This window comes from Photinus pyralis, unplaced genomic scaffold (genome assembly GCF_008802855.1).
Source record: "Photinus pyralis isolate 1611_PpyrPB1 unplaced genomic scaffold, Ppyr1.3 Ppyr1.4_LG10, whole genome shotgun sequence".
NCBI classification, from domain to species: domain Eukaryota; kingdom Metazoa; phylum Arthropoda; class Insecta; order Coleoptera; family Lampyridae; genus Photinus; species Photinus pyralis.
In genome coordinates, this window is record NW_022170250.1 from 432,830 (window position 1) to 448,263 (window position 15,434).

The following is a 15,434-nucleotide window of genomic DNA, read 5'->3' on the forward strand; positions in this document are numbered from 1 at the left end:
CGAATTGGAGGAATGATTTTAGAACAGGAAAGTACCTGTTGGATGCAATGGTAGGAGAGGTGCTCATGTACGGAGATGTAGCGGTGGAAGGAACGGGAGGAACTGGAGAAAGTACAAAGAAGATATTAGGGCACCAAATTATGTACTAGATGAAGAAACAAAAATAGAATTGATAACAATTGTTTGGCCTTTAGTCTTTAGTTTGATGTTGCTGTTGATTATTCCTGTTCGTATTGTCTATTATCTTTCAATCTGGTCATGCATCATTTCACTATACGTAGTAAAGTAGTTACTTACTAATATAATTTTGTTTTCTTTCGTTGTTTTGCTCTGTACAAATGATCTTTGTTTGCTCATTGTGTAGATGGAAGAGCAGCGTTTTGCTGAATCTACGCCATGATTGTAATAAATATGATTATTATTATTATAATGATCGCAGTAAAGATTCGAGGAAAAGGGCGATAGAGAGAAAGCGAATTGGCGAAAGAATGCTTGACAACGGGGATGAACGCAAAGAGGAAAATATTATGAAAGAAGCGGATACGCATTTTCTGAAGTCGAAAGGAGGAGAAGAGAGGAAAAACTAACTGGAAAAAGGGATCTGGATGCACAATTACAACAGCAGAGGGGGAAAATAGAAAACGGACGAGGTAGTTATAGTTATAATGAGCTAATAAGGGTAGTGGCCACCGAAATATCTGTGAGAAGGAAGGAAAAATATTAAAACAATAGCCAGATTCAGATGCGTAAATAAAGAGAGAGGGAGAAAGTATGCCGAGCGAAAGAAAAGAATTTGGAACACATTGATTGATTGTAAAAAGGTAAGTACAAATAAGAACAAGCAAAAACTGGAAAGAAATAGTGAATGAGGGAGAAAGAGGACAAAAATGGATGAAGAGGATAATAGAAGAAAGAGAAGAAATGCAAAAAATATGGTCAATAAAACATCAATCTATTAACGAAAACTTATTATTTCTATTATTAATCTTAATTTGTCTTTAGAATAAGGAAATCAGTAAAAATTGTCGAACTAGAAATGATATAAAAATATCCCTTCCTACAGATGATCTACTAATATACACTATAAAGGTACCTTACCCAATATTGAGCGATCTTTAATGTACATAGAGGCCCTTAGAATATGACATAAGTGTTTTATGTTAATTTAAAACACCTTTCATAAGTTGTGTAGATTTTCCTCCATAGAAGCCTAAAGCAGTAGTCTTTTTCGTCTAAATTTCGCTGTTCCAATAAATTTAAAATAATTGAGAATGTGAACGGAGAAATAAACCGCGCTTGTACAAGTAGTTCAAATAGCCCCGCGTAGCTAAGCTTTCACACTTTAGTAGTGCGAGTGTACGCCACATCGTAGATCAAGTGAGGTGACGTAAACATCAACAACATGAGTTTAACCGACTATTTAAAGTTAAATAAGCACAAACTATTCGAAAATTTACGCAAATCCCTACCGGCGAGTATTATCAAGACTCAAAATGTGTTAACGATAAACGACGGCGTGCTATTCGTTTGGGATTTTCAAGACAATTGTGTTCTAACCTTAAATGTGAAGGCTGTGCATTCGAGGAACGACGAAACTGTCCCTCATCAAGTAAGTGCTTGTTTTATTAGTATCGTAAGGTGCGATTTAAATTTGCTTCATAAATACGAAATGGTATTACCCTTTCTGGATGAGTAGCATTAAGACATCGAAGGTAATTCTTGTCAATCTTTCGTTGCACACTGCCTCTATAAATTGTTGCCTTATTTTGCTCTGGATGGAGACAAATCGATGTTTCGGTATTGTCAGTGTAGCCTCTACATCGAGTTCCAGGTAATACTTTGATCGCAATGGATAAAATGTGTTCTGCTCACTTTTAGTCTCGCTTTTAGTTATCCTGGGGATAAGTTAAACCGAGACCATAATACTAAGTACTTTGCAGCAGGAAGAAATACTTTTCTGTCATGTATCACTATCCTCGCATTACTGAAAAAACATAGAAGGTTGCTTGCATAGTTTTGAACATGTCTATAAGTACTTACAGTCTGAACTCATTATGGTGTTCCACAGGGATCTGTAATTGGATTTACTATCATTTTATTTTACTTGATTACAGTGTAAATAAAATCGAGCTGTTTATGTAATATTCATACAGCTACTTGTACTTAATGGTGACAAAGTATAAGTATTTAATAATACATTTGTGAAGTAAAGGCTGTTTTATGCAAATCAATTAAAATTTGTGTAGGTAAGTATTTGAATCTAAGCATAAGCTTCAGTGTCAGGTAAGAGAAGTTGAGAATCTTAATCAAGCCTACAAGGATATAATAATAATAATATATTTCATGTTGGGCAGAGAAACTTTACAATCGTCAATTAGATGAAGAAACACATAACACCTTAAAATTATCACATACTACCTAAATTAAAATCTTCAATCCCTGACCCTTGACCCCTGACCCCTTGACCCATATTTATATATATAATATACAGTGTGTCCCAAATCGGGTGGGATTGCATGGGTAACTTTGTTATTATTAAAGATAGAGAATTGGTTAAATGGGCAATATTTTGCAGTTTTGGATGTTTATTTAAAATTTCCTTATGGAAATTTAAAATTTCCTTATGGAAATTCAAAATGTCGCATAGGTTCGACGTAAATTCAAAAAAACTAAAATTGGTCATTTCCTTGAATGTCTTATATCATCGAAAGTATAAGAGATATAAAAAAAAGTTTTATATAAAAGTGACTGTCTTTGATACGCTTAATTTAGAATTGATGTCAAAAAAAATTCAAGATGGCCACTTTTGAGGAACATTTACCAACTTCCTAAAGTTAAATGGGCGCCATATTGGATTTTTAGATTACTTGATAGATTTTTAAATTCTCTTTTTAACGAGCTATTATAACATAAGATTGAAAATAAGATACCAGTTATATTAACGGTTTTTATATTTTAATCAAGTAGGCTGTGATGAATTAAAAAAAACAAAACAAAATCTATTCGAGGCAACAAAACAATGAAAATAATTACACCAGATGTTTAAAATACTGGCCATTATTAGTGAAACACACTTCAAGACAGTTTAGTTTAGGCAACGTGTTGCCATTGATGATTATTATTATTATTGTATTGGTAGCTACTTCCACTTTACTTTTATTTTTTAATTAAGTACTTACTTTTATAATTTAATGTACTGTACATAATTCGTGAATTGTGACCTGAGCAGCCAGTTTGTTGGTAGGTAGCATAAACTAACCCTTCCTTCGAAACATACGTTGTCGAGAAAAATCCTTTAAGGAAGTTTATTGGAGAATTTGTAAATAATGGTGAGCAGTTAAAGATCCATCGAAGATTACCGGTCCAATTACATGACTTCCCATTATGCCATAAAATACATTAATTAAAAAAAATATTACTTGATTTCGGCGGGAAACTACAACATGTAGGTTTTCCTGTGACGAGTAGTGTTCATAATGTCGATTTGAACACTTCGCAGTTAGAAAAATAAGATTTATCTGTCCATATACTCGGACTGGTAAAACTATTAGTTTCGATATTCTTGCGGATAAACCACCTACAAAGTGTGAACTGGGACAATTCATCAATGGTAATACATTGTGTAAAATAAAGCGAAGTGTCTTGAAATGTCTTTAACTGGACAATGGCATGACTTTTTTCGAGGGGATAGTTTGTAGTTATATCACCATTTGTAGGTATGTAAGTATGGATAATAAGTCAATAAGTGATGTTATAAAAATCAAATTTTTCTAGGCCGCTGCCCGCTTATATAAAATTTTGGAGGGAGTTGTATTGCCCAAACCCCCCCTCTCATGAGTGCGTCCCTGATTTTTTTAAACATTTGATGTAATTATTTTCATTGTTTTCTGCCTCGAATAGATTTTGTTTTGTTTTTTTTTAATTCATCACAGCCTACTTGATTAAAATATAAAAACCGTTAATATAACTGGTATCTTATTTTCAATCTTATTTTATGATGGCTCGTTGAAAAGAGAATTAAAAAATATATCAAGTAATCTAAAAATCCCATATGGCGCCTATTTAACTTTAGGAAGTTGGTAAATGTTCCTCAAAAGTAGCCATCTTGAATTTTTTTTTGACATCAATTCTAAATTAAACGTATCAAAGACAGTAACTTTTATATAAAACTTTTTTTTATATCTCTTATACTTTCGATGATATAAGACATTCAAGGAAATGACCAATTTTAGTTTTTTTGAATTTACGTCGAACCTATGCGACATTTTGAATTTCCAAAAGAAAATTTTAAATAAGCATCTAAAACTGCAAAACATTGCCCATTAAACCAATTCTCTATCCTTAATAATAACAAAGTTACCCATGCAATCCCACTCGATCTGGGACACACTGTATATATATGTTTGTCGAAATTTGTATTTAGTTGAGAGGTCTGATCGAAAAAGTACGAATCGTTTTGGATTCTACGCACCAAAATTAGTGAGAAAAAGTGTTTTCGCGAGAAATTTTGGAGCAGTCGATTTTTGGTAAAAAAAGAAGGTACTGCCTTTTTTTGAGGCCGTAGAAAAAAATTCTTTTTTTGGAAATTTTGAAATGCCTAATTTGTCATTTTTTAGGAGTAACGTTGGTTTGCAATATGGCGTCTCTCTTATCCCCTTCACTGGGATTATTTAACTTAAAAAACATGACATAAGAAAACATAATAGGTGAGGAAGTGTTTGCTAATGATTTTGGCACTTTGTTTCTGTGATTCTGGTACACTAATTTCCAAAAGTTAAGTATATCATTTATGATCCTAATGGAGCGTGTTTTATCAGGAGGAATATATTTTTGTGGTGAAGACATTACTTTGTAAGTCCTTTCCAATCATTCTCTTAACGAAATTGCGTGGCAAGTGCGAATTTCGTTATTGACAAAATTCCGTATAGCTGTATTATTACAGTCGAGATTTTCCCGACAATGATTGATGAAATAACAAAGTTTGACTTTTGATTTATCCTTCGGATTTTTACCTACCAAGACGGATTGCTTTAATAAAGAATGGAGTAAAATTAATGGGGGAGGCCGGAGGACGGACTCGTTTTTCTTGATTTTGGTCGAGTTCCGTCTTCGTTTTATTTTTTTATTTCTACAATTACATCCTCTCGATTACCTCAAGGTCGTTTTTAATTTAATTAGAAGTTGTGCGCGCACGGTTAATCTTGTAAATTTATTGTAGCCGGGGATTTTGGGACAGGATCGGCACCCGCGGGTTTAATGTATTTATCAGGCGAAATGTAGTTTTTCGTAAATTAATTGAAAATATGACGGCGTTCGAAATTTATCACTTTCAGATGCGTGCCAAGTAATAATATTATAAATTACGGGAAAAAGGTCGCCAATCAAGGCGATTTTCTCTGCGTGCACTTTTGAGTTATTAGCGATATTAAAAAATAACTACCTCGAGCTGTTAACTGTGTAAACTAGACCGATATTTATCGCCATTTCTTTAATTTGTCGCCAGACCGTGCGTGACTAATTCTCGACCAATTTTATACGGGCTCGCGTAACTCTTCAACCTTTAAAATACTGCCCCATCAGAAAGGGAATAATCAAAAGTGCCTTAGAATGATTTGCATAGGAATCGCATCTGAGATAACGACAACCCTTCCGGCACTCGTTATCAGAGACGTTGATTGGCCTGTTTTAATCGTTTCTGTATCCGCGCGCCTTTACGCCACCGTTAAAGCACATCGTTTTATTGTCGGGCAAGAACACCTTTTGCTATTAGTTTTATATAAATGATGGTGAAAACCCGAGTTGGATAATAAGATTCCTTTCCGTTCACGCAAATCCACATTTTTCTATCTGCCATGCACGAGAAGCATCACAGATCCGTACAGATTGATGATATCTACATACTCTCCGATCAGCTGTTTCCACAGTGCTCGATTTCTAACAAAATTTATTTTGAAGATCGACCTAAAGCATTGTATGGTAGGGGTAGTAAGCAAATTAAGAGAACCGTAGGGACTACGTAGAAAAGTATTCCGGCAATTTGTCTCATTACCTATTAAATGGCCCTCATTGTGCCCATAGAAAAATTTTAAGAAACGAGTACTGTATGTAACCGAAAGCCACAGCGAATAACCCCTCGTACATAACCACAGCTGTCGTGAAGATGTGAATCTTAGTAACAGAATTGCTCCGTACAGATTGGTGATATCTTCCGCCTTACGTGTACCTACGTGAGGAAATAAATAACTGCGACTTAAATTACCTAATGGTCGATTATTGTAAGAACGACGGTAAATCGAAAACAAAGCTGTAAAATTTCCAAATCACTTAAAAGCGAGTAATTTTAATATTTTCCCCCTAAGTTAATTTTAATGTAGGATATTGGCAAGATTTTCCTAAACGCAGATTGCTTCCATCCATAAATCAGCTTTTTATGTGCCATTTACTCTGGTTATTAATCGTTTGTCAGAACTAAACGGCAATTTGCAAAAAAACATTTGAGAAATTTCGCAATAGATCATCGATTCAAAACCACACTTCTTATCTATTATTACATTAATTTCGTCCGGGGGGAGGACGGGTTTCCCACTCCTTTCGCTCGTTCCGTTTAAATTTTTAGGTTCGAAACTTTGATTTAATCATCCATTACCGAAATTAGAATCAAATATTGAACCAAATCTCAAATTTGAATAATAACAAGGCAAGGGAAAATAATTGGAAAGACAATATTAGTTTCCATTGATTCGAGGCACGCGATCGGGGTGTGTCTTGAATAAATGACACCAACAACGTAATGACTTTATGAAAATTAATCATCTCCTCTATCCCTTCATCTATAATACGCCAACGAAACATAGGAGACGCAATTGTTGTTTTTAAAAATCCAAAAGGCATATAAGAGCACGTATGAGCGCTAGAATACTCGCCGGTCATTTTCTAGGAGCACACGTAATGACCGTGTATCCTTAGGGACACCGTGATGGAGATGGTCTGGGAAAGACGTCGTACTCGCCACCGACACAATTTTTCTACCTCCGCCTCATTTACTTTCTTCACTTTTGTTCCGTGCCGCCGTTTTCTGGCTCGTCTCACGTCGCTAATTCCTCATATTGGAGGTATTGGCGAGAATCGAGCCAATTTCGGTAGTAAACACGCAAACTTATCATCATAACCGAGGACAAGGGTTGTAGTTCAAGACCGGTCAAGGGGGTGTAAATGACCAGTGTCCGTGCGTGTTCAACAGGTGCCCTTTACCCTATCAGTTTCGAAGGAGATTGTTTTCCCCTTTAATATCCTTATTTTTTCCACTCGTATTTATCTTGCGGTTAAGACTGATGCCACGAGAGCCAACTGACATCATTAACTATCGCTATCCAATAAACCGAGGACGGAATTGCCCACATCTATAAACCCTACATTTATTTATTTTCTTTCTTAATCTCGCGATCCGCTTTGATATATCACATGCCTTTGTGTCTTAATTAAATACATCAGTTTGTACAGAAGCCACTGGGAGTTTAGCTTATTTCTGACGGGGATTGTTGGATTTCCATACGAGAGGTCAAATTAACTGCCTTTATCAATTTCTTTGACTTTCCATCTAGAGTAAGTATATCTCGACGCCCTCTAGTCACTTTTTTAGCTTTTCTCGGCGGAAAACATTTTTTTACCCTTGAACGTGCCCTCTTCTTCAATCTCCAATACGAAGAGTGAGTATGTCTCGATACCCTCCAGCCATTTTTTGCCTTTTTTCACCATAAAAATTTTGTTTTCCTTTTAAAGTCCCCTTTTCCCGCTTCTTTAGCCTCCAATACCAAAAATGAGCATGTTTCGATGCCATTCGGTCATTTTTTCCCTTTCGTAACCTAAAAAATGTTGTTTTCTCTTTAAAGTTCCCTTATCCCGCTTCTTCAGCCTCCAATACCAAAGAAAGAGCATATCACGATGCCCTCCAGTCATGTTTTTCCCTTTTTTTGTCCAAAAAGTGTTGTTTTCCCTTTAAAGTTCTCTTTCCCCGTTTCTTCAGCCTCCAATACCAAAGAATGAGCATGTCACGATGGCCTCCAGTCATTTTTTTTGCCTTTCGTCGCTCAAAAAATATTGTGTGCCCTTTAAAGTTCTCTTTCCCCGCTTCTTCAACTTCTAAATACCAAGAATGAGCATGTTTCGATGCCATTCAGTCATTTTTTCCCCTTTCGTGTTTCAAAAAATGTTTTTGCCCTGTACAGTCCCCGTTCCCCGCTTCTTCCGCCTCCAATACCAAGAATGGACATGTCTCGATGCCCTCCAGTCAGTTTTTTCCTTTTCGTGGCCCAAAAAATTTTGTTTGTCCTTTAAAGTCTCCTTTTTACCGCTGTTTCAGCCTCCAAACAAAGAAGGAGCATGTCAGGATGCCCTCTAGTCATTTTTTTCCTTTCTTGCCCCAAAAAATGTTGTTTGCCCTTTTCCTTTACCCCCTGTTTCAGCCTCCAATACCAAGAATGGGCATGTCTCCAATCATTTTTTTCCTTTTTTGGCCCAAAACATTGTGTTTGCCCTTTAAAGTCCCCTTTCCCCACTTCTTCAGCCTCCAATACCAGGAATGAATGTCTCGACTCGGTCGTTTTTTTAGCCCAAAATTTGTTTCTTCCCCTTATTGAGCTCCAATCGTATTCCTGCTTTCATTTCGGTCGTGCTTTTCCATTCCTCCGCTACTGTTCTTCCAAGATACTTGTATTTATTCACCTGCTCTAAACCTTGTAACGTTTTATTTAAATTCGAAATTTATAGTTGGTATTCATACGCCATCTAGGTGTTTCCTTTGTAAACCCGTTTAGTTCAGATGTAAGTTATTTCTATGATAGATTTTTTTACTACCTTAGTTCTTTAGTTCGCCGCTAGGGGCCATCCGAGTGCTATAGGGTTCATTGACCTTACTTCATTCTCTTGTCGCTAGAGTTCACGGTATGTACCTTGCTGCATAACTCGTTCCCTTTAATTTGTACTTTTCCCTCCCAGAGAAGATCGTGCCTTCATGTTGGTATCATGCAAATTTTTGTCGATACGCCATTACTGTTACTTGGCTTATTGTCTACTTGAATAATGGCTTTTGGTATTGGATATCTCCATATTTCTCTCTATTGCTGATGTGTTGTGGCTGCTCCATTGAATACGCTTAGCGGATTTATATTTACAAGTAAAATTGGTGTGAGGTATGAACGGATATTACGTTACATAAATTTACACGTGTTGTTCCTGTTTAACTGTAAGTATTACGAAACCTTTTGGAGATGATCACTTCGATATTTCTAATTCTACATAAAATATACCTTCCGAGGCCCGATTTTGTCTACGATTACTTTTGTCATTCAGAAAATTCATTCCTGTTAGTTTGATTACGTTGTATAATTTAGATTTGTTTGTTATACGAGATATTTAGTTACCTACGTATTGTAATTGAGTTCCGGAACAGATGTCTACGATGTTAGTGACGTTACTTTTGTGTGTTGTTCGTGTTAGTTTATTTACATTTTGAATTAATTAGATTATATTGCTGTTGTATAGAAATTTAGATAATTGTGCATCGTAAAGTAGTTTTCATTCTCTCACACACCGATTTGTACGGACAATTCGTTGTCGATCAAAATTTTGCTTTTGATAGTTGTAAAATCATTCGAATTATTGATTCTTATTAAGTATACGGTTTTAGTATACGATTTACCCTAGTGTCAAACGTTAGACATTGCTACCGCAATATTTATGCACCGCGCTGTTCACTATTTCTCTTATTTGCTTGTTTGTGTTTTTATATGTTACAGATAAGGCAGAAAAGCGCCCTTCTGAGCTCAAAAGACCGTTACAACCAGAGTTCAAAGGTAATTTTGATTTTCGACCGCTCCTTTATATAACGTTTGGTTTTCGATACATCGAATTGTAATTACTACATTTGTTTGATGGTCATTTAACAAAATATAGCTCTGTTGTTTTCTGCGGAAGCCAAGACCATGACCAGAACAAGGGTTTCTTAGTCTGCCCTTTTTCCCAGTCGAGAAGGAATAGGCAACCCGCACTGAAAGGGCTCAGATTATACCTCTGAGTACCATAAACTACACCACTTTAGGTGACTTACTTTATTATGCAAGTTTGGAGTTAAAACGCTACAAAAAATTTAACACTAGTTAGCGCCTGGTAGTCAACCCCTACTCATATTGGCTTACCTGTGCCCCAGTGGTCGACCTCAAATATTCTGAAACGTGTTTTCACAACCATGGAGCTTAGTACGGTCGCAAAAAATGGTCCACTAAAATGGTAATTAGCAATCAACGTTTGCGTAGGTTCCAGGGGAAATTAAGCGTGGCGTCACGTCGGAACTTGAAGAGGTACGAACTTTATCTCATTTTAGGACCTAAAACATTGATTAATCCAAGTCTCGGTCCAAGTAAAAAAGGGTAAGTGACAAACAACAGCCTTGTCTCACTCCTCTTCCAATTTCAAACGGCTTTGATCTCTTCTGTATGCTCATCAAATGCTTTCTCATGATCTATCAAACAAAAATTTGCCTCTGTACCCATTGGATCCCTAGTCTGAGTACTGTACCATAAATCCGTAAATGTATTGAAACCCTTGAGAACAACAAAGTAAATCTAGTACCAATAAAAGTGTGATTTTGTTGTTTTGTATTAAACACAAGTAAATAAATGTATCGTTGTAATTCACTAATGCGAATAAAAGGCGAAATCTGGCGAACTGAAGGTAACACGGAAATAATAAAAAGAAATTAATTAGGCAACGTAGTCAATTTAATACGGCCTAGCGTAACGGGAATATTTAAATAAATGCGCGCCCATTTTTAAAGCGCCCAAGTTCTGACACAATGCGCGTTACAAGTTTATCAAATTCCAGACATTAAGACTCTCTAGTTGTCAGAAGTAAAGGTGGGGGGGCGCCCGTTTTTTGACAAATGCACGTACATTAGAACCCCCGCAAGGATTTCTCGCGCGCGCTACCGCAACAAAACGCCCCACAAAGACGCGAAAAGGGATTTCTAATCTTATACCGACCGAATTATTAATATAAATAATAATCAGAAATAATTTTCGGTAATGAACACAAACGCGTCTCCGTCTTTCGGCGACAGGCGCGAACGAGACGGCGAACGTGTATTATACCTGTAAAGATTGCATATTTCTCAAAATATTCGTCGCCATTTTAATTAAAATCTAACGAAACGATTGTCGGTTTTCGGAACGATTGTCATTAGTTAACAAGGTTGCGATTGTGTATTGTTTTAGTTTGATAGCGTTTCTGAAATGTATTATTGAATTGTGTTTAAGGAATTTGCCGTTTTGTGGGGGAAAATGATTTGTTTGCTTTTAAACGTTAAATTAACGCTTTTGTATAGTCTAATGACGTTGGATAACCCCCGTTCAAAACTAGAACAATTAAAAAATTAATCTTCGAATTCAAATGAAAACGTCTATTACAATAGTGCGAAATGTGACAGACAGATGGCACGACATAATAATTTTGTTTGATATACACAATTTATTTTTTTCGTTTTTTTTATATGTATCATTTCTTCTTGTGTTAAGGATTTTTACATCAAATACAATCGTTTCTTTATTTTTATTATCTCTTGTTATTTCTCTTTTCTTTTATTTCAAAAAGTGATTCTTTTTTTCATTCTACGTTCTCTTTAATTCTTTTTTCGAGTATATAGCGATATACGGACCCCGAGCTACGATCATGAAATTATATAATAAAAAGGTTAGAGGGTACCTTAAGCGTTTACAACAACAAAAATTTGCGGAAGATGCCCTAAATTTTCCACAATTTTAATAAAAAAATTCACTTACTTTCATCAAAATGTGAGGTTATGTTACTTCATACTACCTACAAATTCGTAACTTGGTAATTTTGAGAAGTGACACCTTAAGTGGTTAACTTTTTCGTCTACTAAATCGAAATATGTTGCGTTTATCTTCCATGCGCTGTCTTCCCCCATGGTGATGCACATCGTATGCGGAAAGGTGGTAGGTGAGTTTATTACTTTATTGGTCGGACTTATTTTTTGGTTCCGTCCGCTTCCTAATTGTTTCCTTAAATTTTGCGCAAGCCATTGTCCACGGGACATGCCCCTCCTCTTCGCACACTCCGCACCTGTTTTGACATTTCTCTGTCCCTGTTGTCTGTTGTTTGTAAGAAAGGAAGGTAATACACTGCCTTTTTTTGAGCCCCGAAAATAAAATTGTCTCAGATCGACCCGGAAAAAATTTTCTTATAGAATGTGGCCCGTAGAATCCATAATTTCGAACAGTTCCAAGATTGGGCTACTAGTTCAAAAGTTACAGCCCTTTGAATTTTCTTTCGAAATTGGTTTCTAATCCATAACTTTTGATTGAGAAGTCCGATCGAAAAAGCACGAATTGTTTTGGATTCTACGCACCAAAATTAATAAGAAAAAGTGTTTTCCCGAGAAATTTTGGTGCAGTCGTTTTGTGTAAAAAAGGAAGGTAATACACTGCCTTTTTTTGAGCCCCGAAAAAAAAATTGTCTCAGATCGACCCGGAAAAAACAATTTTCTTATAGAATGTGGCCCGTAGAATCCATAATTTCAAACAGTTCCAAGATTGGGCTACTAGATCAAAAGTTACAGCCCTTTGAATTTTCTTTCGAAATTGGTTTCTAATCCATAACTTTTGATTGAGAAGTCCGATCGAAAAAGCACGAATTGTTTTGGATTCTACGCACCAAAATTAATAAGAAAAAGTGTTTTCCCGAGAAATTTTGGTGCAGTCGTTTTGTGTAAAAAAAGAAGGTAATACACTGCCTTTTTTTGAGCCCCGAAAAAAAAATTGTCTCAGCTCGACCCGGAAAAAAATTTTTCTTATAGAATGGGGCCTGTAGAATCCATAATTTCAAACAGTTCCAAGATTGGGCTACTAGTTCAAAAGTTACAGCCCTTTGAATTTTCTTTCGAAATTGGTTTCTAGTCTATAACTTTTGATTGAGAAGTCTGATCGAAAAAGTACGAATTGTTTTGGATTCTACGCACCAAAATTAATAAGAAAAAGTGTTTCCCGAGAAATTTTGGTGCAGTCGATTTTTGGTAAAAAAGGAAGGTTATACACTGCCTTTTTTTGAGCCCCGAAAAAAAAAATTGTCTCAGATCGACCCGGAAAAAAAATTTTCTTATAGAATGTGGCCTGTAGAATCCATAATTTCAAACAGTTCCAAGATTGGGCTACTAGTTCAAAAGTTACAGCCCTTTGAATTTTCTTTCGAAATTGGTTTCTAGTCCATAACTTTTGATTGAGAAGTCCGATCGAAAAAGTACGAATTGTTTTGGAGAAATTTTGATGCAGTCGTTTTTGGTAAAAAAGGAAGGTAATATACTGCCTTTTTTTGAGCCCCTAAAAATGGGGGCATTTCTTCACCTCCACCCTTTTCCTTAAGCTGCACGGGTTGATTCCCACTCAAACCCTTTCTAGACCGTCTGATTTCGTCCTTCTTCGGACTTCCTTCAAAATGATAATTGGGTCTGATGTACTGCCGTTTCTAGTTAAGCAAGGACTAAAGAAACACCAAGAAGGATTCATCTTGCAAAATACGAAAGCGGATTGAGACAAAGGTCGCCATAAAAGAAGGTGAACTCATAGCTCGTTTGGATACTCTTCAAACTTGTCATCGAACCTCGAATCATCTCCAACAACTCTGTTCGAACTTTGTTTAAAAATCTTTTCTGACGCTCTCAAAATATTGCTTACCATAAAGTAGTTGGGTATTCTTAAACTGGCTTTAATTTTTCAGTGAAACAAGGCTACGATCTCACAAAACAACGGATACCTACTACATAGCGCACCCGTAGAGGTTTGTTACATCATAGTAACCCATAGTAATTTTTCAGTGAAGTAGGTATAACACTGGCCCTCGTTTCGCTCCCCTGAGAGACGCCTCTTCAATAAGAGCATGGTAATTACCTTTGATGGAAAATCGGTGTTCAACTCTGTTTCGTGTTTAATAATTGCTTCAATAGAAGCCTTCTTAAGCGAGTATGCGACAAAAATAAATTAATCTAAACGCGACATAGATTTACTTTGGAAGAATATGTGAAAAAAATCTGAGAGAAATCGTAGGAAAAACTCGGAGCGTATATAAGGTTATTACAGCACAAATTGGTGATTTTTTATCAGACGCAGAGCGGCACGTATAGCGAAATAAAATTGTATTATAAAAATTGCTCACTTTCAGACCTGATCAAGACAAATTCCAATACATTGTTTATTGTGGAAGTGAGATGAATAGATGAGGCACTCGCCGGCAGACAAAAATAGATGACCCAGGGGTATACTTTTTCGTACGTATCTCACACAACGTTTATACTTTATGGCTTTATAGATGTCCTAAATTTCAACCAGAAACTTTTAAACAAATGTCACATATTCCATTAATATCAGTTGGGAGAAATGTCAAATATAAAATTGAAAAGGTTGCATACATGACGACGTTTACGTTTTGCGGTTGAGCTTCATTAACGTCGCTTTTCGCCCGCGGATCTTTTAAACCAATGAAAACCCATTATATCTACCACAATTTAGCAACAATTTATTTTCAGTTTAAGGGAAAATTAGGATTGAGTAAGTAATATTAAGACAGGAACAGTAGGCGGTGACAGTAAATTAGTTCCGCCTCCGTACATATACAGCACTGCGCATTGTCAACACCTTGGAATTGATTTTTATAATTCTCAGAGCTCAAATTATGTAATTATGTGCTTCAAAGGAATTTTCAAATTAGCGGAAAAAAGATACCCGCGGGTCATAACGTTACGCGAAAGCCGAAGACGGCGACGCGCGATTTTCGCCCGCCACGTGGCAATCCAAAAATGATACACGCCAACACTAAATACTCGAAATGTGCGTACGTCAAGTCCGAAAGGCACAAACGCCCGAGGGCACCTCATCTCAGAAAGTCCATTTTTTTATAACTCAACAAAGTATTGCAACAAAAGGCTACAATTATAAGAAACTCGCATTTTCGTGGTTGGGAATTTTCAATGGCCCGTAATTGCGTATTGTTAAACAAGTGTGTTTAATGGGGTAATTATTAAAAGAGTTTTGTAATGATACGGGTCACTTGAATTAGGTAGGTAACAATCGCGCTTTGAGGAACAATTGAACATTGTACGCGCGGTACTCGAGGATTTGAACGATTAACTAAATTTATTACGAGAGAATTGCGGTCCAATTGAGGGTTAGTGCCGTGAGTGCGAAAATCACGGTAGATAATTTCTGTGTTCTTCGTAACTGCAGGAGCTACAGATCTACGGAATTGGCAGAAGTCTCCAAAGACTAAGAAGCTCTCTATAACAGTTCCTCCGCAGACTACAGACGCTCCATAAACTGTTAAAAGTAGTAATCGTTCCAATGGACTGGAAGATTTTGGTGTTTTGACGTTGT

The 15,434-nt window shown here is 36.3% G+C and overlaps 1 protein-coding gene across 1 annotated transcript in view; it reads left to right on the forward strand.

Annotated features, from left to right (window-relative positions):
• Positions 1-1,366: 1,366 nt before the first annotated feature.
• LOC116162135 (nuclear pore complex protein Nup88) overlaps positions 1,367-15,434 on the forward strand; it is a 51,417-nt gene continuing 37,349 nt past the window's right edge. Inside the window, exon 1 of the mRNA XM_031475674.1 lies at positions 1,367-1,609. Coding sequence (XP_031331534.1) covers positions 1,403-1,609 — 207 coding nt within the window. The 5' untranslated portion in view covers positions 1,367-1,402. The remainder of the gene's footprint in view (positions 1,610-15,434) is intronic.